Source organism: Ambystoma mexicanum, chromosome 6p (genome assembly GCF_040938575.1).
Source record: "Ambystoma mexicanum isolate Mex_15411 chromosome 6p, UKY_AmexF1_1, whole genome shotgun sequence".
Taxonomy (NCBI): Eukaryota; Metazoa; Chordata; class Amphibia; order Caudata; family Ambystomatidae; genus Ambystoma; species Ambystoma mexicanum.
In genome coordinates, this window is record NC_090935.1 from 513,731,414 (window position 1) to 513,758,178 (window position 26,765).

The following is a 26,765-nucleotide window of genomic DNA, read 5'->3' on the forward strand; positions in this document are numbered from 1 at the left end:
CCCCGAATCAAGATACGGCAGCATACTTCAGAACCCTATACACTAAACTCAGCGCGAGCCTGGGAGGGGCGGTGATTTGGGGAGAAGATTTTAATTGCGTAATAGACCCAAGGATAGACGGATCAGACTCCAAAATAGATAGACCGACCCCTGCAGCTAGGATACTGAAGTCCTTGATAACAGACTTTAGGTTGGAGGGCGCATGGAGAACACACTATCCGCAAGATCGCCAATATTCGCATTATTCAGCTCCCCAGAATCTACACACTAGATTAGACTATGTGTTTGTCACACATGCGCTGACGACAGAGATAGCACAAATAGAATACAAGGCGAGGGTCCTATCGGACCATTCACCGCTTATACTGACATGGCAGTATCGACCTCCGAGAGCGAAAATACCGACATAGTGTCTCAGAGCGGAAGCGCTAGAGGACAACATTTTCAGGGAAGACATGAGGGAGGAATTAATAAGCTACTTTGAGATCAATACGGGTAGTGTGAAGTCGGCGGGGGTTCTCTGGGAAGCCTTTAAACTAGTAGTGAGAGGGATAGCAATAGCCAAGTCCAAAGGGCTACAAGGAGGGATAGTAGCGGACTTAGAAGAAGCTGAAAAGGAGCTAGAAGAAGCGTTGAAAGGGGGAGGTGGCACCAAAGATGATGATAAAGCAATGTTTAGGTTACAACAGAAATGCGCGGGATATTGGGAAAGACTGTGCAATCTGAACTATAAAAAAAATATATAGAGAGACAGCATGCGGGGGGAGATAAACCAGGAAGAGTTTTGGCATGGATATACAAAAATGAGACTCCCAGACCAGTAATCAGGACGATAGTGAAAGAAAATGGGAGTATAGCAGATACCCAGGAGAACGTGAATCTAGAATTTGAATCTAGAATTTTCAAACTATTACCATGCCTTGTATAGGGACGTGGAGGGAAGTGACAGTAAAGCAATAAGCACCATTTTAGAGGATATAGGATTGCCGTAGATCAGCGCTGAAGAACGAGAGAAGCTAGACGCGCCAATCACTCTAGAAGAACTGGAGGAGGTGGGGAGGCAGCTACCCACTTGTAAGACCCCCGGGGCTGACGGAATCCCCAGAGAATTCAACAAGATGTATAAAAATGAGGTGCTCCCACCACAACTGGAAATGCTCAACGAAATCATACGAAGTCGGAAAGTTCCCAGAATCCTTGAGGGAAGCGATAATTGTGCCGCTCCCGAAACCCAATAAGCCTTGTGGTGAGTGCAGATTCTATAGACCCCTGTCGATGCGGAATCAGGACAGAAAAGTACTGACGGCTGTCCTGGCAAACAGAATGAGGAGAGTTATTACAAAACTAATACATCCTGATCAAACTGGTTATGTCCCCGATAGGAACATATCCAACAATCTTAGGTGACTCCATCGAGTCATTGAATATGCTAACGAAGAGACAAATGAAATGGCAATTGTGTCACTGGAGGCAATTAAGGCCTTTGACTTGGTCAAATGGCCATGGTTGATTGCTGCCTTGACAAAACATGGAATAGGGCCGGGGTATTTGAGATGGGCCAAATTGCTATATAGTGAACCGCTGGCCAGAGTGAAGACAGCGTCAGTTATATCGGAGAGGTTGCAGCTTGGTAGGGGTACCAGACAGGGTTGCCCGTGGTCCCCCATGCTGTATATCCTGGCCTTAGAACCTTTGGCGATATATATTTGAGGCAGCAATATGACACAATAGGCATTGTCATTAAAGGAGAATTGCATTTAATGTCCCTATATGCTGATGACATGTTGCTGTACCCGCGCTACCCAGAAGAAAATCTACAGTATGTCCGGGAAGTGCTGTACCAATTTGCAGGGCTCTCAGGTATAGCAGTGAACCCCAAAAAGTCATGTGTGTTCCCATTGCGAAGGTATAAAGGAATCCCACTAGAGCAATTACCGATCCTTCAGATACCATGGGAGGTCAACACGTTTCGATACTTGGGAATAGACATATGCTATACGGTAGAAGTAGAGCACAGGCACAATACTGAGAAGGCTGTACGGAACATAGAAAATAGTATGAGCTTTTGGGTGAAACTCCCCCTGGCGATGATGGGCAGAGGGGCAATGCTTAAAATGGTGGTCCTGCCAAGACTGGTGCATTACTTTGTAAATATCCCATACTTGATATCCAAGAGATTCTTTGCTAGCAGGGGACAAGGAACCGGATGGCCCTTTGGTAACTGCAAAACTCATACGAGAGAAGGGAGGAATCAAACTACCCAATTATGAGATCTATTATATAGCAAGCCAACTCAGTACGTAGATAAATGGCTTTCTCGGAGACTAGGTTGTTCCGGCAAGATTGTGCCCCGTTCTTCCTTAAAGAGATGATGTGGTTACCCAAAGTAGACATGAAGGGACGCCCGAGGATGATGGTGCTTGGGTGGGAGATATGTCGAAGAGCTTATAAAATGATGGAGTACACTTATCCATGCTCCCTGCAGGTACCACTGGTTGCTTTGGCAGGAAAAGAAATACAACTCAGATTAATGATCAGGAGGCACTGGGAGTCTGTGGGGATAGCGACTTTGGGAGACATATGGCAAGAAGGGAATATAAAGGGACTTCGATGGGTTGGTGGAGGAAACAGGGGTACATGTAGGACAGTATATTACACATCATAGGGTGGTGCAGCGGATCAAAGAGACATGGTCAGAAGACAAACTATCGAATGAACCTGATGCCACCATAGACACGATATACAACATAGCAGAGGGGGGCCACGAAATATCAAGACTATATGAGCTGGTGATGACCAAGGTGGGGAGGGCAGTGGTACAACTTAGACAAGACTGGGAAGAAGAAGTGGGGACCCCAATGACTGATGGGATGTTGGAGCGTGCTCAACAGTATCACAAAAGTGACGAGAAATGCTAGGAAACAGCAGATACAGTTATATATCACTCATAGGGCGTATATGATGCCACAAATGATAGCTAAGTTTAGAAATGCAGGGAGACAAGCTTGTCCCAAATGTAATGAAGAAAATGCTGGAATGGTACACATGTTCTGGTCATGCCCAGAAATAGAATGTTTTGGGGGGGGAGGGCGAAGTAGCACACAGGATGGAAGTAAGTTAAAAGGATCAAGGTAGAGATAGACACAGCATGGGCATGCCTACTGGGAGGCTTTACTAGACCATACAAGCTAAAGCATGTGAGCAAACTGAAAGACCTGGTGTATGTACTAGCGAAGAGGAAAATTGTAATGAGATGGAAAGCATGTCACAGACCAAGAATAGAAATGTGGTGGAAGGATCTACAAAAATGGGCAGAGGCGGAAACAACAGTATGGCAAGAGGCGAGTAGTGTTTGGGGGGGGAGGGGAGGAAGCAGGAACCTTTATGGCCTGGAAACAACTAATTGCAGAATTATTTGGGCCCACAAATGACGGGGATAGTGACCGGGACCCACCAGAAGTAAACGACACAGAGATCCTACCACAGGATGAAGAAACGATACAGGAAGGAAAGTAGGCTTGAGGGGAGGGTGGAAAGGGGTGATAGTGGGCAAGACAAAAATGATGTGTATTAATATTGTTATGAACGCTGTAAGTTTGGTTTGTGTTGGTTGTTGAAATAAAATAAAAATTGTTTAAAAAAAATAAAAGAAAATGTAAAAAGTTTTGTTTCCACCACTAACACTTTACCACTCGAATTTGAGAAAATAGATAAAAGGGTGTGGGCATCAGGTAAAAATGATCTAGGATGTACAGCAGTAGATCCAATTCAAATTCACTTTCAGGCTAATGCCATACTGCCAAAGATACCCCAATACAAAATTTCCCAGGAAGTATTATGGGGAGTGATTCAAGTTTTACTAGCTAAAATGGATAGTTAAAGAAATAGCAGAAAGACCATGTCAACAAAACAATTTTGCCAGTTCAGAAAAAAGAGGTACGGCAAGGATGGCTCACTTATTGGAGAATGGTAGTTGATTTTTGCACTATGAATAAAATTGTGGTGCCCCAGTGCCCAGTTGTTCCAGATATGACATCACTTTTTACCATGGTACCTCCCTCCGCACAATACTTTACAGTTGTGGACCGAATGAACGTATTTTTCAGCATTCCAATACATGAGGACAGCCATTACCTTTTTGCCTTTACTATATGCGGTCCCGCTTACACATTTTGCAGAGCAACCCACAGATAGAGCACCCCAAAAATACAAAGAGAGACCAAGCATTTACAGCCAGGCATTAAAAACACAATTGAACACCATTACCCCATCTCCAGGCACTGTTATTGCTGTACGGCGATGTCCCACTTATACAGTTAGATAACAAGTGAGGGTGTGTTGACTGCACCACATGCATGCTAGAGTTTTTAGCTTCCATAGGACAGAAGGTTTGCTCAAATAAGCTACAATTTGGTCAGCAGCAGGGCACCTATCGGGGAGAGAGAAGATTGGATGCTCAACGAATACAAATGATACTTAACATGCCAGTACAAAGCAAGACGTTAGATGATTTTTGGGGAGGGCTTCATTCTGTAGACAATGGATTCTGAACTTTTCTTTGTTAGGTAAGCCCTTCCTGAAACGTGTGACTTAACACTACTCCTGTACCCCTCTCCTGGACTCTGTCGCATCAGTAAAGCTTGGAGGCACTCAAGTCTGTGCTTTGCAATTCTCCTGCGTTAGGAACACCAACTATTCTCGGTTTGTGCATGAACTAAAAAGGATGTGCCTTGTCCGTACCAACTCAACCGCAAAGGGAGAAAAAGAGGCCATGTGCCTATTTTTTGACCACTCTAGACCCAGTGGCTAAAGGGTAGCCAAATTGCTGCTGCTGCTGCCCTTTCTGTGAAACAAGCAGAAACCATAGTATTGGGTCATTCTTTAACTGTTGCCGTTCCCCATGCAATAGAGATAGTCTCCTGAACAAAACACGAATGCAGCATTTAACCAATGCAAGGCTCACTAGGTGGGAGTTGGCCCTGTTCACACGCAACATTACTTTGCGAAGATGTAATACCCTGAACCCTGCCACCTTGTTGCCCCTCCCTTCTAATGACCTTGATGTCTTGCATGATTGTATACTAATAACAGATGAGACGAGTTGATTTGACTGATGTTCCATTAGAAAAGCCTGACAGCATTTTATAGGTTGATGGCTCTTGTTTCAAACTACCTGATGGCTTGTCCACCGCAGTTTACGCCATAACTACGTTAAAAACAGTTGTGGAAAATTGTGAAATACCTCAGCATTCAGCACGAGCGGCTGAAATTATAGCGCTAACCAGGGCTCAACTCTGGACTTGCAGTGAACATTTACACTGATAGCCAGTATGCATTTGGGGTTTCGATCATTTTGGGAGGCTCTGGATGGAAGGCCAAATGGACCCCTCCATAAACCTCCCTCATCGTGGCATCCAGTTTCGATCCGTAGGGTCCCTAAGAGAATCGTCAGAGGCCAAGGACGACCACCTATCTACCAGAACCACCCGCGGCAGGGCCATCTCTTCCCCCTGCAAGATACAGCTGGGCAAGGAACCTGGGGACAGCTGACTTATCCAATCAACCCACTCCCTCAAAATCTCAGTCTTCATGTCTGAAAGAAGCGGGAGTCCCTTATGGGGAGTGCACTTGAACTGGAGCACAAGGGGTCAATCCCCTCCTCTCCCCCCAGCCAGAGCAGATTGGGGCTCGGAAACCCCACTTAAAGGGAGACCTGAAGAAGAACATCCGCTGTGGCTTCCTTATCCAGGTACTTGCCCTTGAAGTCAGTGGACCTCGGGGGAATCGTCCAGCTTGTTGTTAGAGGCGTCTGAGCAGGAGGAAGAGGAAGGGGGCTCCCCTTGCTATGATCAGCCTGGATCCCCCCCCTCCTGCAGGGCCTTCCTAAAAATGAGCATGTGCTTGTCCTCTGGCACCCTACTCCCCCCCCCCTCCGCCCCTTAGGAGGAAGGGAACAGGAAGAAGATGAAGAGGACGGCGAAGGAAAGGGAGGCTCCAAATTCCATGGAAGTGCGCCCCTCCCCACCTGCTTTCCTCCGTCCGAGGTGCGATCACGCTAGGCCATGGAAATTGCCAGGCGAGCCGCTGCGCAACGCACCCCAGACCCCGCCCACAACTGGGGCAGGCTTCCTCTACCACCACCCCCAGCTTTACCGTCAGCGGGAGGAGGGTCCGTCACCCCGCCCGACACTCATCAGGGGGTCCCGCTCAGCAGGGACCCTGCGCCCCCCCCAGAGAACATCCGCCAACCTGAGCGTGCCCCTACTCAGCAAGGGTCCCTTGAGGCAGAGGGAAAACAGAATGAATACCCTCTCCCCTGGTTGGGGGGGGTGGGATGAACAGAAGCGTACAGAGCCCTGCCCAAAGGCAGGAAAACAAACTAACTGTTGGGTCTTGGGGAAGGCGGGCTGTTATGCCCAGTGGCAGGAGGTGGAGGGGGCAGTCCAGAATTAATTAGAAGTAGATAGAGGGTTCCTGTGAATAGGTGATACACCTCATTGATAGGCATTGTGACGAGGAGCAGTGGATGTGGAGGTAATGCCCATCACATTACAAGACAAAAGGAGGGTAGGGTGGGGTCAAGAGCAGTATGAGCTCCAAGCAGGCAACAGAGCTGGTAAAAGCTGCTCGAGAACAACCACTCAAACTTAATCAACGGTCACCTGTGCAGGAACGTGCATTTGAAAGATGCGACAATGCGGATCTCGCCACCAGCCAGGTGCTAATTAGAGTGCTCTGAATGTTTTATTGCAGGTGCTCTGTACTGTACTGTACTAAATCACCACCATATCAGTCTGAGCTTGCGTGAATTGTGCCTTCGTTACAGGTTTCCAGAGCGTACTCCACAAGCAAAGATTATGGAGGGAGTAGTGGAAAATAAGCAGGGTAACAAAAGAAAACTAAGGAGGCAAATAGTAAGAACGCAGTGGGGTAACGTTTGCAAATGTTCTGGTGCATGATGCTCGAAGAAGCTTCGAACATGAAAAGAATTACGCAGAAAAATTAGGATAAACCTTTTTGTAAATGAGGGAGAACTTAATATAGAATAATACATTGCAGTCTATGGCTGCATGATGGAATCAAGTAGTACTCAAACTGCCCCTTGAAAGCTGGAGGCATTTGTGGTATGAGAATGCAATTCACGTCACAGACTAATTTCCTCACTAATAATACTGGGACTGGGACTGCCAAGCCGAGAGGCCAGGAGCAGCATGGTCCATGGTGGACTGTGTGAATGTCAATGGAAAAGAGCACTTTCTGGATGCAGTGAGCCTTAGCAAACAAATTGTGTGAAATGTTTCATGACACTAATATGTGGATCTTGCATTGGGTAGTCAAGTGAGGTAGGTTGACTAAAGAATACCCATATGGCGAGTATGACTGCTTTCTTTGTGGTCATGAAATTATTAATAACCACAAAGATGCGGGTGTAGGGGAGTAGTAGTCTTTGCAAGAGTTCCTGCTTGGAGGGAGAGCCATTCCGCTTCCCTCCAGTAAGATGAGGGACGCAATTATAGTTTGGGAAAACTTTCCGTACCCCCAAACATATAATTATGTAACTGGCCTCAAACCAAAATAGTAAATTGGATAATTTAAAGGATACAAAATCTACAAGCACATAAAAAGTGGAGTTTAAAGTTTCCCAAAACTGGCATAGGCTTCTAACTACACTAGTGATACAAGTCTCAAAGAAACGCACAGGCCCATCATGTGGCCTCATTGGACGAGGTGCCCTCCCATATCATTTGTTACACATTCATGCAAGGCAGATTCGTCCGAATGTGGTTTGAACTTTCCCCAACTATCGCCAATCACACATGAAAGCAGTAAAACATTAAAAAAAAGGAATAAGGTACTAAAACAGGTTGTTTATATAAAGCAGTATGCCGCACCCAAACGCTGTGTTGCCTAGTAATATGTATGGGCACATGTTACCTGGTCTGTATTTATTAACTAAGCTTGTAATATTGATTTCAACAAAAATGCAACAATCCTTAATATTTCAGAATTTGACTCGAGTGAAATTATGTAAACTGGCGCTTCAAACCAGTGCACGTCTGCCTATAGTTTCCCCTAATGATTAGCTGCAATCCCCGGTCCTAAAGCAAGCCTATACAAGTAGAATGCTCCCCATATTGGCTCAGCCACCACTCCACCAATGGTGGGGTGTGCTGCGTGTACATACGACAGCAGAGAAATGGTCCGCAGCTGCGTGGTGCGCAATACTCGGCCAAGCTATTCCCTGCGCACAGGGAGGTGTAGGGATAAAACAAAAAAAAAAGATAGACACATGGGCATTCTCTGACCTTGCACAGACGGTGCATTGCTTATATCCCACTATTTGTAAACACTGGATGTTAAACAAAACATTACCCATAGTTCTCAACTCACACGCTTTTGGCGGGTGTCACCCGCCTTGTAAGCAGCTGACTCACCCGCCAAGCCTCCTGCACGCCCATTCGTTTCGATGGGCCTCTCATGCGCCAAAAATAAAATTGGGCGTTTTCACCCGCCTTTGCGACATAAATGGTTGAGAGCTATGACATTACTATGTGAGCTGAATCCAAGGTTAAAGGTCAAAGTTCTGAGCAAGTTGTTGCCTTCTCCAACTGGCCCCATGCCCCGCTACCCCCTACAATTTACCAAGAGCTAAAGTTGCCACTGAAATGCCTAGTAAGAACGCCCCTTTCCTGTTCATCAGTTTATTCTATGTAACTTTGTTTACATGTTCCTTCCCGTTTGCCCTGTGGGCACTTCGAAACAATTTCTTGATATACAAGTGCCTTACAAGTGCACAATAAACGGAATAAATAAAACATAAAAGTTAACAGTTTAGGAACTCTTCCAGAGCCCCTTTCCCGTTTTCCTAGTAAAAAAAGCATATGGCAAGCATTGCCACAAACCACACAAAACGACACGTTCCTGCGACCTTTCAATGAAGGGCTCCTCGGCGGGGCCCCCCTTAGTGCCGACGCCCTCATGAGGCACAGCGGGAAGTGGAGTCTGGGGGGGTCGGAGCTAGGTAGGTTACCACCCAGAAGGGGGCAGGGGATGGGGCATGCCATTGTCACGAGCGACGCAAAGCAAACGCGCACCAGCCGGAGACACCTATATAAGGCCCCGCCACAAGGATATGGGCCTCTTCTCAGTCGACCCCTGGGAATTTTAACCTCCCACCCGCCCTTTTATTGTTTGTATTTATGTTTGATGTTTTTTCTTGCAGACACGCCCAGCGGATGTTACATGGTGTTCCCTGTTAGGTAAGCACTGGCAGATACCACAAGGGAACTGCAGAGCCATCGGTTTATTATGAACGGTGCCCAGGAGTAAGGGAAGAGCAGCGTTGGAAACAAAAATGGAGAGCAACAATGAAGTCAGCAAGGGGGCGGGGTGGGGGGGGAGAATTAAAGATTTTACAGTAAGCAGGGCTCTGGCAAAGTAGGTTGGGAAAACTGGGGGGGGCCCACGTGGGATTAGGGGTTGGTGGGGTGAGGTGGTAAGAGAAATGGGGCATTTGCGATTGACAGCTCAATGAGAACTGAAGAAACACTTGGGAGGGAGGTCCTTGGAACGCGGTGGGAAGTGGCCCGAGAGGAGCAGGGGGGTTAGTTGGGGAGGACCCCGTCGTGAAAAGCCTGTAGGCGCTTGCAGTAACCTGCACTTGCCTTAACCTACCGAGCTATCTTGCGTGTATTTAGAGCTTATTCGAAGCGTCGAGGAAAACGCTGAACCAGCCAGGCCTCTCGCACTGAGTGAGCCGGCATGCTTGCGAGGGGTTAACTGCGAAGGCCCTTCAAGACAAACATTTAGTTTTGCATGATGCCCTGCACAGCTTGTAGGAGCCAGGCACAGCCAGTCTCTTCTGCGCTCTGCGAAGTCAGGTGCACTGATAACACAGGACTGTAGAAAAGGCGCTTCCCACAACAACGTACACTTGAGCCGGAGACAGTAACTTTCCAGTGAAAAACATATTTTGCTGCCTCGAAGGTTGAGCCAAATAAAGATTCCCGAAGAGATGGTACGTCATAGTGATTGACGTGCAGCCCCTAATAAGAGAACTTTACCTGGGCCAGTTAGGGAGGACTCTTCCTGGGCTGTTCGTGAGACACGCACACAGAGAGAAACAGCGCCTGGACAACCAGCCGTGCACTAGAGGGCAGAGGCTCCTGACATCACATTCCCGCCTTGAGTGCAGGCCTTCGGGGGACTTGGTCAGTCCCTGAACGGCGCCAGGCATACTGAATGGCGTGGGTCCTGGGTGTGATTCAATCGTACCTCTATCTACAATTCCTTGGAGCGTAAGATTCATAATTGCATTTTCATCTGTGACTGATACTCTATTATTCAGCTTGCACTTTAATTCCCATATTACTGAAAACTGCTGCTTGTTTATAATTAGTGTATGTAGTAAATAAATGCAAGCATCAAATCTTCTGTGTGATTGGCTTTCCTCCAGACCGAGTTCATTGTGCTTCGCATAGATTCTTACTTGTGTGGGAGAGTGATTAGGAGTGATTTATTGCACCAAGGGCTGGCCCCAGGGGGGGGGGGGTGCGGGTTCCCCTTTTCACTACAACCACTCTTTAGCGATAGGTAAGGGGAGGATGATGGGGAAATTAAGGCTGTTGGTCTCTGGGGTGAAGGTAGCTTTGGATGGGGCTCTTGAGAACAGGAGGGTGCGAAGGGGAAGGAGGAGTCCGAGGGAATGGGACAACCAAGGCAGTGGGAGCTAAGGCAGCTCGGCGGAAGGGAGTGAGGGGGGAAGATTCCTGGCAGGACAGGCTAAGGGAAGATCTTTGGGGGAAGAGGGAAATTTGGCAAGGAATAGGGAGCAAACAAGGGGAAGTGGGAAGAAGAGAATCCAGGGGTAAAGGGAAGCAAAAGGGGGGATCGTGATGCATCCTTAAAATAAGGAGCCAAAGCGGACAATGGAGAATGAAAAGAAATTAAGACATTGAAAGAAAATGCACTTAAATAGAGATGGGAAAAGATGTAAAAGAAATGAAAAAAAAACACATCAAAAGAAAGTAATGGCCAAAGGGTAGAAAGGGACTGTTAAGGAGGGACGGGGCACGCAACGGGTCCACAAGGACCCGCAGGGGTGGGTGTGGGGGGGGAGGGGGAAAAAAATGCTATTGCTCAGCGCAGAATCCTGAGGGTAGCGGCGAAACAGAACACCTGTAAAATAACCCTGACTTTATGTATGTAATAAAGTTTGCTGTGGCAATTTTCTCCCACTCAATCAACTGGTCATGCCTTTCATTTGGGCTATAGGGGGGTTGGGCTCTGATGGAGGAGGGTAGCGGGTAAGTAATGGGGGCAGGACGGGGACGTTGGGAGCAGGGGATGAAGACGTGCCCCCACTGAGAGTGTTGGCGCTAAGAAACCAATGGTACGCTGGATGTTATTCAAGGGTTGGCGGGCCATACTGGGGGATAACATTAATCGACATTAAAAGCCGGTGCTAAACCTGCGTAACTTGGGGCGGAGGGTCGTTAACAGTTAGCACTTCCTGCCACTCTCAGCATTATTGCCAACATGGCCGCACAACAGAGCAGTGTCTCTATGCCCCCATGAAGATCCTAAAAGGTTGCACAAGGAATCCCACATGCTCCCAAGTGAAAAGAAACAGGCATTTTGCTGCCATGCAACCTTTTCCCTCAGCTGCTGCCTCTGCAAAACTCATCAGGCAGCCACATCAAGTGTTGGAAAGCACAACTGCAGTTCGAGACCGTGTCACACAAAACACACATGTACAGAAGCCTTCGTCAAATTGCGCAACCGGGTGGGTGTATGTTATTTGTGGCCTGAAGGGAGGCTTCAAGTGGCGTGCAAAAGACGGACCTTGCAGCAGGCGGTCTCCGTGGCTGCCTTCTGCAAAGTGCATCTTTTGCTTGCAGGGTTTAGACCCCAAACCAGAGAGTGTTGGTTCTTGCCGCAGGTCTCCTGAACCTCAAATCCTGTATTATTCACATTGTTCCCACATATGCACTTCTAATGGGCTGCAATGTGATTAATGTTAGAAGACGACAGTCAACATCCAAAGAGTATTCCATTCCTCTCAAAATATCAGCTTTGCTCAAGTGTTAACGTGGATTGTTTGACGTGCAGACGTTGCGCACATTATACATATCAGGATGCATGCCTTTGTCAAATGATGTACAGATATGTTTATCATAAAGGGGCCCGATTCATGGAATGATTTGCGCCAAAAAAATTGAGATTTGTGCGCCATTCTGCCCGCAAATCCCCATTTGTTAAACAGGGATTTGCGGGCAGAATGGCGCATAAATCCGTTTTTTTCGGCGCAAATAATTCCATGAATCAGCCCCAAAGTCTCTTCTGTGTTTGTCTAAGTCTTGAACTTATTAAGTCATATAGAACAGCTTGTGGAGATCTCAAGTTGTCCCAGTTCTGGTGTGAAATAATCAACCACTGCTGAATTACGTTGCATTTTGGTACTTGCAATCAAGTATTTCAGAAGTATACAAAACAGTCTATCAGTACAGATGACAAGAATAAAATGTTTAAAAACCATACAAATTACCAGGTCATAAAATATTTAGCAACCATACAAATCCTCAGGTTATACTCCTAAGCATACACTCTAATATAATGGGCGGATTTCAAAAAGGTTAGAAGAGACCAACTCGCACGTGGAGATTCCGCCCATAGTAAACAGAACAAGGCAGGCTGATATCGAGCAAAGCCCAGTTCACAAAACAAAGGTCGTAACACAGAGCCTCTAACTCTTACATACGCGGGACAAAGCAAATTTGTAATGGGCAAGAACCTCATATGGGGTGTCGCACAAAGGGCAAGACGGATTAGCACCATCCACAGATCGTACTGCCACCACCGCCCAGAGCAACACACAGTCAAACCATGCCCTTATGAGGAGGACACTGTCTGCTGGGGACCCCGCCCACAATAAATACTGTATGCCAGGAAGACATAATGGTCATTAGCCCTCTGTTCTTGGGTTTCAACATCTCTGTACTTGCGTTTAACGCAACATGATCTAAAAGTAGCTGTCACCTCGAGATAAGACATAAGGAGGTGAAAACAAATGTGTATTGTTAAATTCCATCATCTGTTGCCTAATGCGACACAGCCACGCAACCTTCCCACAGATATCGCTAGCAATCATTACGTTGATCAGCTAGTGGGTAACTATTGCTTTCTCGTTACCCCATAGCCTGAGCCAGTGAAGAGCGGGCTGCAAAGAGATCGCATCACCAATCAGCCTACAACCCAATTCTAAGTGTAAACCAAAATTCAGAGCAGAGGACTACAAGCCCCAAATGTTCTTGAAATTGATTAATGCACTGCTTGAATGGAGTTAACATTGGTGTATCCCCACAAGTCCATCCCAAATCTAGCGGCCGAGGCTACTTTGCCATTGTACAATTTCAGCAACAGGTCAATTGATGACCCCTCTCATTGCCTGCTTAAACCGGGCAGCCCGTTTGCTCACGTGGGAGGTAGGGCCGAAGTTAAAGGACAGTCTGACCACCAAATAGTCGACTCTGGGGAATCACAGCACTCTTACAGTAAATTTCACAGCAGGACATAAATTAGTTTTCAAAATTTGATAAGCAGAGTTAGCTAATTAATATTTTCTTGATTAGCAAACAAACCCATTTGATTAGCAATGTTGTACTAATATTTTTAATGTCCCCAGAAGGTTTTTGTAGCCAGGACAAATGGGCATCAATACAATACAGCATGTGTTTGTACCCCTGAGTTAAGACATAAGTGAGACGAGTCAGGCAAAATCTTTAGCATTCCACTAGACCTGCAGGTCGAGCAATTTAGTTTACCTACCCGACCTAAGAGAAATGCACTCGACCCATGGCAACGGATGACAAAATGTGCAAATGTGCTTTCTGTAAAATGGCGCATGTCACCACAAACCCACTTTGTTTGGCACTTTGCTGCCACCCAGAGGTCAGCCATGCACAGTGAAACCTTTATTTGACATTTACTTCAAAGTAAATGTTAAATTACATTTTCAAACATCCTCTGCAAATGGTGTTCGCCCCTCATAAAATCTACTCATCTAAGTAAGTGGGCAAGTAGACTTCACAAGCCCAGGATGAGTGTCTGCAAAATGTAAAAGGTTAGCTGCATGAATGGGCACAGATACGATAAAAGGCTCTGAAAACAGTTTAGCCAGCTCTCTCCCCACAGTGTTAATATATAATGCAATCACAATCATAAAGCAAAGAAAGCTCTGGAGGCCAACTACACTGTATAGTATTGCAGTAGATTTACAGACTGGATGGAACTATTGATCACTACTTTGCGCAAACATCTGGTTAGCGCTGTGCATTCATTATGCAAGAGGAGAGAAAGTAAGAGACTAATGAGAATGGATGGAGTAGCAGAACGAACTGGACAAACTAGGTAGAATATTGTAGTTTGCAGCCATCTCACTTTCAGGGTAGCTGGTATAAATCAACAGGGTGATAAGAGAGAATATCAAGGGGACTGGGTTCGGCTGATGGGTTGAGCACAAGTTGCGCACAAGTTGCACAGATGTATGCATTCAGCAGGTCACAGAACTAGGTTTGCCATCAAAAGAATTTGACTGTGTGATAATGTAAATTTTCAAAAGTGTTCACTCAATGGGATGCATCTTCCCCACCAAAACGAAACCTTGTTGCCACTGAGATTTGGATACACTAACCTAAACTTTACTGTAAAGCATGGAGACAATGCAGCGTTTTACAGTTGCAATACTGCAATTATGCATTATTTAAACAACTTAAATGTGTTGGACCGTTTCAAAAGAAAGTTAGCACATACTGGTCTTTGCCAAAAAGGATATAGTGTGCTTGATAAAATCATCATCCGTTTACTTCTGGTTTTCAAATTATTTGAAAAACAAAAACAAATTCGTACCTAGCATTCCCAAACAGGCCTTTGGGCAGTTTACAGTGGAGGAGAGGATTACTGCTGCACTCTCTCCATTAGCCCCATTGCACTGGCAATGAACAGAACGTGGAGAGAGCCCCAACAGAAAAATGGAATGCAGGGTGAGCTGTGCTTTCACTGAACATAGCAACTTAAAATAGCTAGCTTTGCTACAAAAGTGGCAATTTAAATAGCAAACCTACAGAATTGCCCTGCGACACTGCCTATTTCATGCCTTGCCCAGTGCGCCTCCCCCTACAGCTGGTCATCACAGCTGACTTCTCGGCATTTACCACCAGATGCAGGGTGACCATAATACAAAATCAAAAATGAGCCTCTGCAAAGCTCTCGGGTACACGCCATCAAAATTGTATCATGTGCATATATGAAGACGGGCCACCCATCCTAAGAACATCGGGTGATGATCTTAGTAGATGTTCATGCAAACCACTGATGCACAGACAGAAGAGAAGGGGGCCAGGACACGCCCTGGCACACCCCTAACTCCACTGCAAAAGGACCCGTGCAACACCCATTGGTGCCACTCCCGACACTGGCCCGTGTCGAGTCATGCAGTCTGGTCAGGAGACTCGTAAGAGCAGAGGGACAGTTCATGGATCTGAGTACGTTCGTAACTTGACACAGTGACCTTATCAAAAGCAGTGCTCAAATCCATGAGAGCCAAATGAATTGGCTCCTTTTTTATATAGATGGAATGAGCAATTACCAAATAGAGATCAAGGGAATGCTCAGTCGAACCCAGACACAGCTGAAATCCCAACTGCACCAATGAGAGAACTCCAGTGTCGCACCCCACTCCTCTAGCCTAGCAAGAAAAGCACGGCCAAAATTATGAAAACGGAGTCCAATAACTATACAGGCCTATATGAGGCAGGAGCTTCCTGTGGTCCTTTTTTATATATCGGCTAGATGATGGCACGAGACCAGGAAGAGGATACTGCACCCGCAGGAACAGGTAGCATTAAAACCCTGGGCCAGGACCAGGGACAACAGATCCGGAGTCATGACAGACAATTCAGCTGGAACATTGTTGGGTCCAGGTGCCCTGTTGCAGCGCTGACAGCTAGTGTCTTTAATTATTTCATCCACTGTGAAAAGAAATCCTTGCAGGGTAGCAGGGCTACAATACACTTTCCCACGACATACACAATATAGAGATGAGAAATGATCCAACCAAGCCTTATTCGATACATTGGAGACCAGGACTTTTAAATGTATAAAGCGGACCACGAGTCGCAATATCCCAGAAGAGTTTTGTGTCGTCATCCTTAGACGATCTAACCCATGTGTCCCATGCCTCATCTTCTATGGTCCCTTTTCCCCTGGCCAGGACCTTCTTATAAAGAGACCTAGCACAAGTGGCCAGTGCACTCCTCAATACAGACAGTACTAAGCTACATTGATGCAGCGAGTGAGGACATGTATTCTTACAGTGGCATGGCATTTTATACTGCAGGGTTCTAAATCGAGGGGAGCTGGGAGCCATTTAGCTACTGCTTCTAGCCTAAGGGAGCCTGGTTAGCCTGAAAGCAACAGCTGCCTGGAGCTACCTTTGGCACCCCAGGTCAGTTGGTGCCTTACAAGCATGCATAGGTGATAAAAGTATTTGAGAATGCTCAGAATTAGGATACATCTCCTACACATTTAAACACAATGAATCTACATTATGTGCAAAAAGTTAAATTCATTGTGCGCCGAGTACTCGCTCCTGGTTCCCCAGCGGTAGCTCCTGCCTCCTTGGTGATGCCCGATACCCAGGGGTTGGTTTTAGCTCCTGCTCATCATATCTCAATTTCGAACCCTGTACTGGCATGTGGGCATAGCCAACAGATGTGCTTGTGGAGATACTGGCATACATTGGCAGGGACATCTTATTATTGCACTATAGGCAAAGCAAACATGAATATGTTCTTATGTGAGAATGCACGCATACATTGGTGCAGCAGACATCATGCAAAGGTTTTTTACACTAGCATAAAACGGGCATATGTTGTGGGAAAATGTTCCTGTGCACAGTTGGTGACTTGGCATCTACTGGATTTATTAATGCGTTACCCTATAAAACCAATAGTAAACTGTGTGGATTTTTAGCCAGTTTTTCACTGGAAGTGTGCTGTAAAAATACACCATTTTAACCCATTATTTAACAATGTTACCAGGGAGAACTCCTTCCCCCCCTCCTTCGCTGTCAGACAGCACCCACATATTCATGGAAAAAGATCTACTCCCCTCCAATCAAAACAGTCAAGAGACACCACTGGTAGTTTTAGGTGAGGAAAGCGGGCAGTGGTATGTCAAGATTTTTTTTATTAGCTTTAGTGGGTTTTAGAATCCTCATATTGAGAAGTTGATTTGCACGTAGACATGTACATTACTTGTGTGTGGTTGGAATGAAAACAATTACCTCTTCTAACCAAGGGGGTTTATCCCATGGGGCCTGGTAAACGTATGTACAGGTTAGAATTCTATGTCAAGACCGGAGGCGAGCATTATGCTTCAACTTCTTTATTACTACTCTTCAGCAGTTTCAACAAAAATAACTGAAAATGATCTCTTTTACACATTCTCTTTTTACTATGTTTGAACTACATTTCCCTCGGTTCTCACTACTCCTGTAGTCCTTGGCCTTCCTGCCTTGTCCATATGTCACTTCCTGTCCTTCACTCCTCTTCGGCATCAGAGCATTGTCATGTGCATACAACATAGCATTTTAAGTTAGCTTAACAACGTAACACTAAGAAATGCAGTAACAAATTCATGTGTGTGCTTGGAGCTATGTTTAATTATGGAACGCGATGCCGGCATGCATATATACGCGATAAAGTAATCGCCTTACACACGATGGAGGGAAGACAGGCAGGGCGCAACGACAGGAGATGGCAGCCGTGTGAGTGACAGGAAAGAAGCAGAGGTAGACCAGGCAAGGGTTTAGCCAAAAGAGTTGCGTCACTCTGCGTGGCACGCGCAGCGCCTGACAGCAATCTCTGAGAGCTGTCAAAGAACCCAGGCAATGCAGTGAATGTAAGAACATATTTTGATAAACTCAAGCAACCGTATAACGCTGGGACAAATCAGCGGAACTTGCGAGCGACAACACAAGCTCAGCACGTAAACAGCAGCAGACAGGACTCCGATAAAGGAGTCGAGGGAGTACACATCACATAAATTCACACACACAGATCAAAGAAAAGCAAGGACCTACTGCCAAAAGCAACACACAAGAGGGAGCAACAAATCGCAGCAGTGGACATGCACTTCAGCCTGCTAGTTCAGGTATTGGCACAGAGCACCCAGACATTATATGAATGTCAGAGTATGAAGGGAGCAAAGAAGAGCAGGCGTAGGACCTGGCATACAGCTTCAAAGAGGTGCTAGGAAGCTCGTTGGTAGATGCAATGGCGCAAGGGTTGAAACCCTTACAAGACAGACTGGCTATATTAGAAGGCATCCTAAGCCAGGCACAGAAGAGCACCTAGAGGAATAAAAGCACTTCCACCAAGACCTCAGAGAGTGATCTTCAGGGGAGTAACTAGACCCGCAAGAGGAAGGCCTCTACTGACCCCCCGGGTCGCAACTACGGGGTACACAATGAAGCCCCAGAGGCGGATGACGCTTTTGGAAATGTGAGGAACGCTTTCCTACAGAAATCAGCTGTGCCAAGCCTCATGAGAGGGAGACCTGGACTCGGAAGAAGAGTCACCGGAAGTCACATTCTCCTCACAAGATGAAGATTGGGTGAAGCCCACCGGAGGCAAAAGAGCCGGAAGGAGGAACACCTAGAAGGTGATGGGGAAGAGATAACAGACATGGTTAACCCAGAGAATATCAGAAATCCCAGATCGTCAGACTGGCAGCCAGCCCCCAGAGTGTCCAAATACATGACAGAGACTTAGGAAGGCGCTAGACAGACACAAGACAGCGCATGAAGGCTGAATGCCCACGCCCAAACCCGCCAGGCAAAGTGGAAGATGTGCATGAATTAGATCCCAAAATGCTAGCATTCATCACCAAGATGGCTTAAGACCCTCGCAAAAGGTATTGACAGGTCTTGGAGAAGCTGTGAAGAGAAGGTGCTAGACCTCGCAGGCCCATTAGCAAAGATCATGGGCCTAGCGGAACGAGCCAAAGACACAGGAGAAAGGAAGACGCAGACACGTTAGCAAACTGGGCGCAGAGAGCAGTAGGTCTGCTCAGTAATGCAAACTGCGCAATAACATCAGAGAGGAGAGGACTCCTACTGAAAATAGACGCAAAGCTGGGTGACCTAGCCACCTACGAAGCAGGCGAGGCAGCGCAGAGTCTCCTCTTCGGAGAGACCTTCTGTAAGGAAATGGGGAGGTTTGTAGGGACCTACACATACCTTGAAAAAGCACAAGCCTCTATTAGGAAAATCTTCCCGAGCAGAGTTTTTGCCGGGACCAGCCATTACAGAGGTTGAGCAGCTGGTCGATTCAAAGCAGCGAGGAGGCCTCAGAACAGCAGAGCTCACTACTGGGAGAACAAATAGCAAGACTCCTTCCCCTCCACAGGACGATTCCCCAAAGGTCGCAGGAGCAGAGGCACAGGAAGAGCGCAAGCCCCTACTATCGGTGAGCCGTTATATATCCACCATTGGGAGGGAGAATGTTACAATGTTGCCAGAACTGGTGCACGCTTTCAGCGATGCTTGGGTGCTACAGACACCAGGGGGGCTGTAATTATAATGTATTCAAGAGCAAAAACAAGAGATCAAGCCACAGGAAATACTTATGTCCCTGACAGAGAGGGAAAAGCCTGTACAAAGAGCTGAGACAGCTAGACAGCTCAAGCAAAAAGAAGCTACCAAACTATGCACAGCAATCCCAAGATATATAAGCAATATGTTCCTGGTTCACAGAAAAGAGAAAGTGAGACCAGTTATACACTTGAAGGAATTAAACAGCTGGGTAGTATACTGCCACTTCAAGATGGAACGCAGCAGCAACGCTGGAACTGCCGATCGGAAAGATCCAAGACATCAAGAGAGAGATCAATGCATGTCTCAACAAACAAGTGATATATCTTTAAGAGCCCTAGCGAGAGTAGTAAGGCTTCTAGAGTAGTCAATTCAAGCCATATTTCCGGGGCCTCTACATTACCGGGCCCCACAGAGACTGAAAATCAGACACCTCCAGCAAGGGCTGAGATACCATCAGACAATGTCCTCAGACTGCGATTCGATCAGAGCTAGAATGTTGGTGGCAGAATATGGATACTAGGAATAGGCGAGTCATCTTCGGAGAGCGCGCCCCGAACTAGTGATAGAGTCAAATGCTGAGGTATACCTTAAAAGAAAGAGACTGGTTAACAAAGATTGGCCTAAAGAATGCCCCATCCAAGAACATTTCCAGACTTACCCAGCATTCATCTGGGACAAGCAGTTGGGGCAGTTCAAAACAATGCCATTCGGGCTAGCATCAGCGCCATGGGCTTTCACCAAGCTCATGAGACCAGTAGCAGCAGCAGCAGCAGCAGCAATCAGAGAGAAAGGAATACGCATGATCATATATTTAGATGACATACTGCTATTAGCAAATGCCAGAGAAACTCCGATCTATCAGACAATGTGGGTGAAGAAACTCCTCACAACCTTAGGATTCCAAGTGAACCAAGAGAAATCGGACATGACTCAGACGAGCACGATAGACTTTCTCGGCTTCATAGTAGACACCAGAGCAGCGACACTGGAACTGCTGACCAGAAAGATCCAAGACATTAAGAGAGAGATCAAAGCCTATCTCGACTAACAAGTGAGAGCCCTATTGAGAGAAGTAGGGTTTCTAGCATGGTCAATTCAAGCCATATTTCCGGGGCCTCTACATTACCAGGGCCTACAGAGACTGAAAATCAGACCCCTCCAGCAAGGGTTGAGATACCATCAGACAATCTCCTTTGACCACGATTCCCGAACTAGTGATAGAGTCAGGCGCCTGCAGAGTAGGCTGGGGAGCACAGCGTGGCTCGCTAAGAACAGGGGCAAATAAAGTACAGAGGAGTTACAGATGCCCATAAATTGTTTATAATGACTAGCTGGAACCTTTGTGATCAAAGCATTTATGAAAAGGCAAGGTGTACTTGTGCATTCTGCTGAAAACTGACAACATTTCAGCAATCAAGTACATCAATCACCTAGGAGGTTTGAAATCCAAACTCCTTGCGCAGCTAGGAAAGGTCTTTTGGCATTACTGCCTGCAATCAGAGACCTTGCTGAGCTCACTCATTGTGGTGGCAGACTGGAATTCCCAGTACCTAGCAGACTCCAGCTACTAGAAACAGGTGTTTCAGCAGCTGGAACTGCAATGCACACAGACGGGGTATCTGGTCATTGCATCTAATGCCATTCCATCTAGTTTTCGCCATCTAAATGCATGTTTTTGGGGGGTAAAGGGTTAATTTTTGGACAGGAGTATTTTAAAGGGTAAAAAAAAATAAACAGGGGTTTTGGGGGAGGAGGGGATTCCCACCCCCCGCCCCCAAAATAAAAATAAAATGCATTTGATGCATTGAATTTTTTCCATCTAAAAAATGTGCAACTGCATTTAGATGCAAGGAATTCGATGCAATGACCATAAACCGTTTGCGGCCAGGCTAAACGCACAGAAGAGCAGCTACTTCAGCTGGATACTAGATCCAACAGCCCAGGGCACAGATGCATTTCTCCAGGACTGGAGATGGGAATTGCACTATGCTTTCCCCCCCATTCATAATGCTGAGTAGAGTTCTGGCAAAGGCACACAGAGAGGTCGACACTTATTTAAGTGACCACGGTCTGGAAATTACAAATGTGGTTCCCGACTCTAATGGAGGTTGCCACAGATGTTCTGTGGATTCTCCCATCAGGAGAATACGTACTCACGGACCCAGCTGGGTCGTTTCATCCTCCGAGAGTGAAAGGGACTTTCCCGCTGATGGTGTGCAGGATATCAGGAAACATTGGGCACGGCCAGGCATTTCGAAACAAGCTGACAAGCTAATTGCAGAGTCCTGGGCACCTTCTACACGGATGAGCTATGACGCAGCTTGGAGTAAATGGTCGAGTTGGTGCAGAAGGAGACATTTTCATCCCGTTTCTGCCCCTGTAGTAGTCGTCCTCAATTTCCTAGCCTGTTACAAGACCGAAAAGCATTCAGGGCCGTAGAGGTTTCTAGATCAGCAATCTCAGCGGGCCACCTGCCCGTGGACTGAACACCGATAGAAGAAAACGTGGCGGTAATAAGACTCATAAAAAGGAGTTATGGAACGTCACAGTAGTGTTGCACTTCTTAACAAACTGGACTACCAACAAATACCTATCCTTGAAGCAATGGTCAGGTAAACTAGCTATGTTTCTATACCTAGTTTTGTGCAAATGTGTAGGCCCTAGATCCCACCAAGGCCCTAGATCTGAACAGAAAAGTAGTTGGACTGATTTTTCACACTCGCTAGGAGGACAAAGTGTAACTCTGCGTCTATCCCTTACCCCTATCTACCAGAGCACCGGAAATGGTGCCCATCAGCTTGTATAAGGGAGTATGAAAACATAACAGTGGCAATGAGTCCAGCAAGCGTTAATCAGCCCTTAATAGCACGTAGTAACAAATACAGAGGGGTAGCGACAGCCACCATTGCCAGATGTGTTCGGGAGATCATACAGTTAGCAGGGATTGACTTGAAGTTTGGGGTGCATTCAGTTAAAGGCGCTATGGCCTCGAAAGCGTTTGCAGCTGGAGTGACGCTACAGGATATCTTACAGGCAGCAGACTGGGCCAGCGATAGTGCATTTAAGACATTCTACTTTAAGTCGATTCAATCATTGGCGACAGCAATAGTGGGTAGCTTTGAACAAGCATAATGCTCGCCTCTGGTCTTGACATAGAATGAAGTTTACCGCTGCATGTTGCGCAAGGTGTCTTGGTCCCAACCTGTGCATGCATTATAATTGTGATGTAATGAACAGTGCAATTGCCCCCACTTGGGTGACAATTCCCTCGTCTGCTCCCCAGGAGAGGACCAGAAGACAGGTTGACCAAGGGATGAGAAAGGACTGCTACACAGCATGTCAAGAGCGGAAGCGCATGGAAAGCTAGCATTGTATCCAAGGAAGTTGGGAGGACAGAAAGTTGTAGGAATTCTTTCGTTTGGTTTAAAGTTACCGTTGAGGATCGGTTCCGAGCATGCAAAGAAGAGGCGTGAAGGACAGGAAGTGACATATGGACAAGGAAGGAAGGCCAAGGACTACCAGAGTAGTGGTAAAAGAGGGAAATGCAGTTCAAAGTTATGTTAAATGTTAAAGGACATTTGTACCGTGCACTATCACCACTGGAGTGGTTCTCTGGCGCTCTGAAAGAGGGGAGGTTGAGTTAGTGGGAGGAGGCAGGAAAAGTGCAAGAGAGCAGTGATGTGCTGTTGGCGGCCTCAGCCCGGTGGGTCCGTTGGCTGGGCCTGGGGTGTTTGCGGCCGGTAGTCGTCGTGTAATGTTGTGCATGACTATGTGTGTTTTTTGTTTTGTTGTTGAAATGTAGAGAAGTTTGTGTGGTTTATGTGCTGTAGATTTTGGTTGTGTTTGGAGTTTGAGAGGTGTATGCAGAAAGGGAAATTGTTAGTAGGGTTGGTTAGTTTGCATCTCTATCCTGAATTCAGGCGCTCGGCTTGCGCAGTCTCCCCTGGTGCGGCTCTGTCCTGACCTGGGTCCGACTGGCATACAAGGTTCCTTACTTCACTGGCCCCCACCTCTAACATGCTCTCTCATAGCTCCCCATATCCTCTCTTCATACTCCTGTGGCCAGTGCACCTGCCAATGTCAACCTCTCAGGTAGAGTGGTGATTGCCAATATCTCGACTATTCCACACCACTGTGGTACCTGGTGGTAACTAAGGGACGGGCGAAAGTGTTGGTGGGATTGTCTGGGGGAGTTGGCTCAATCTGTGTTCCAGTCTATCCGTTGTCACCCGTCCAGGTGTAAAAAAGAGAAAATGTGTAAAAGGGGTCATTTTCAGTTATGTCTTTACTTTTTGTTGAAACTGCTGAAAAGTAGTAATAAAGAAGTGGAACAGAATGCTTGCCTCCGTCTTTAATAGAATTTAGACTCACTGCACAACATGCAGGGGCAACCATTCTGGCAGGGTGGTCTCTGCACTTTCGTGATAATACCACCTACTGTTCTATAAAACAAGCGAATCATGTGATGCCTATTACAAATCAGAAGACTTTTACAGCATAAAAGCTAAAGATTCGGTATGTTCACTTTTTGTTTTTAAAGTCACCCCGTAGGATAAATCATAAATCGGCACCCCCGATTGCCAAAGAATGCGTCGATGCCAGCTGCATTACAATCAGCTGCAAATCACACAGGGGTCAATGACATATGGAACTGTACCCAGAAAACCATCTCCATATCAAGACAAAATATAAATCCGCTTTTTTTTGCCCTACATTCTTGGACTTTTAGTCCTAGATAAGCAGAAATAAAAGTACAAAAAATCGGGTGACAAAACCAGAACCGGGTCTTCTCGCAGCTAACATTAGACCATTTTACTTCAGGTAGGACCGCCAGATCCAAGCATGCAATGAGTCGAGCACTACTCACATCCTCGAATGCACATAGGAAGCAAGTGTATAGGTCGAAATACCAGCTTCCTCGTCATGCATCCGGGCGGATCGAAGCTGTCCCCTAACTGCTGCTCACCACTCACCAGCTTTGTAGCTCGGTAGGGTCCAGGGCCAATAATCTTATGCTCCATGGCTTGCCTCCGCTGTACGGACCCCTAATCCAGGCTACAGCTCCCCCTGTGCTTCCCATCAAACAGAACCCGTCGCCCCCGGAGACGGTCACGGGCACACAGCAGCAGTCACATTACCGCAGGAGTAATGCCAGTTAGTTTGAATCAAGTGCCCGCAGAATGCACTGCAGCAATTGGATGCTCTGATGTCCACGTGACCTACTCATTTCCATTCACAAAGGTGTTTTGCTCCAGGCTTAGCTGGAACACCGACGACACAGATTATCCCAGTCTTTCCTTTATTTCTACAGCTGTTTTTACGACAACTATGCAATGGGTTACATTTTTGCAAGGTGTGCCCGTGCCTTGCTGTGACTGTAAATCAGAGCCGGTACCATACTCTGCAGTGACTCCGCTGCGTTTGCTTTGGGGTAACGGTAACCCATTCGAGGAGTGGGGTGGGTGGAACATATTGCGTTAAACGGCAACAGTGTTTTCATTCATTTACGTGATGTTCGAAGAATTACTCTAATGTTTTGACGAAAACCTAATTTCCCCCACTGTTTTGATGGTTTGGTTTCGCTTTTTAAATGGAAACGTTTCTCAAAGATTTCTTTTTTACTGTAATTGTTCAGTTTATAGATGCATGTATAGTTTATGCAATGGCAAGAAAGTAACATTTTTATTTTTGGCTATTAGGTGCTGAAAAAGCGCCACCTATAAACCGAAATTATGCCATTGCAGAGTACAGTCCAGCTAGGATGGAGACGGGATATGAGGACAGGACTCACAGGAGGGACATAAACCCTGTCCGTGTTCACTGATGTTTGGCTATTCAGCCACCTATTGAGTGCCCCTGTGAATCCCTATAGCATTTCCCACTCACTTCACTTCCTGCCCCTCCCAGATGTTGCGTAGTACGCAATCTGTGTGAACATGCGCAAGCCTCATTCCGGCTCATGCATGCGCTTTGTTAATAAAGGAGGTCCTGGTCGCCAGCAACACGCGTCCCGTCTCGGTCATTGACTGGATGCGTGTGCTTGTGTGTGCGGGGGTCCTGGGGGTCACACGCCTCATCCAACACTGGCGACGAGGATCTGCCACGGAGGGGAACGCGACATTCCTCCGGCTGAGTTTGTTGGAGAAAGTGTTTCTCCCCACGCGGTCAAGGACCTATGCAGTTGGCCGGCGGCCATTTTAGAAGCATGCGGATCACAGCAGTTACGGCCCACATGGGTGCTCGTGCGCCGGCCGTGATCCAGCCTTCATAATTCAATTTTTGGACACTCCATGGCCCTAAAACAAAAGGGCCGTGGTTTTTCAACTTGGGAAAACCCAAAGGCTTCACCTGCTGCAGTTGCAAGCCCACTCCATCAGCAACCTGGGCCATCTGATCCTGTGCACCTCTCAAATTCCAGAGAAGGTTAGTGAGGAACATCCCTGGGCTGACCCTGCTGACACACTCTCACCCCAAACACCACCCTGGGTGAAGAGGATGGAGAAGAGGGGGCCCCCATGCCAGCCCCACCCAGGATGCACAGCACCTTGGCACCCATGCCTGAGTTTGACACTTCAGGTCCGCCATCCAAACTGGGGCCGAAGTGGCTACTGTGGGTGAAGAAACTGGAGATGTTCTTCAGGGCCTCAGGTGAGACTGATGATGATGCAAGGGTGGCCACGATGGTGTAATCAGCTAGCACAGAGGTCCACCGGATTTTTGACTTGCTAAACCTCCAGGTGGTCACCTACGATGCAGTGAAACAGGCCCTCCAGGAATACTTCCTCCCCATGGCGAATGTCGACTTCGACAGATTCGTGATGTGTGCCAAGAAGCAACAAGGGGAGGAATCTTTGGACCAGTTCTGTGCAAGGTTGAGGCACCTCGCAAGCACCTGCAGGTGGGCGAATGAGGAGGAGATGGTGCAGAACCAGTTAATACAGGGGTGCAGCTCCGGGAAATTGCAGAGGCAAGTGCTTGGGTAACCAGGCCTGACGCTGGCACAAATCCTGGACACTGGGCGCGCATATGAACTGGTGGAGTCTAGAGGCGCGAAGATGGACGCGGCGGTGCATCTTGGGAAAAGTGAGGATGCCTTTGCCATTGAGTG

At 46.9% G+C, this 26,765-nt stretch overlaps 1 protein-coding gene across 2 annotated transcripts in view; it reads right to left on the reverse strand.

Annotated features, from left to right (window-relative positions):
• The window catches only part of DEPDC1B (DEP domain containing 1B), a 479,942-nt gene extending 455,114 nt beyond the window's left edge, over positions 1-24,828 (reverse strand). Inside the window, exon 1 of one of the 2 annotated variants that reach the window (XM_069627327.1) lies at positions 24,631-24,828. In XM_069627327.1, coding sequence (XP_069483428.1) covers positions 24,631-24,678 — 48 coding nt within the window. In that variant the 5' untranslated portion in view covers positions 24,679-24,828. The remainder of the gene's footprint in view (positions 1-24,630) is intronic. The other variant, XM_069627326.1, reaches the window with a different exon arrangement.
• Between the last annotated feature and the right edge of the window lie 1,937 nt (positions 24,829-26,765).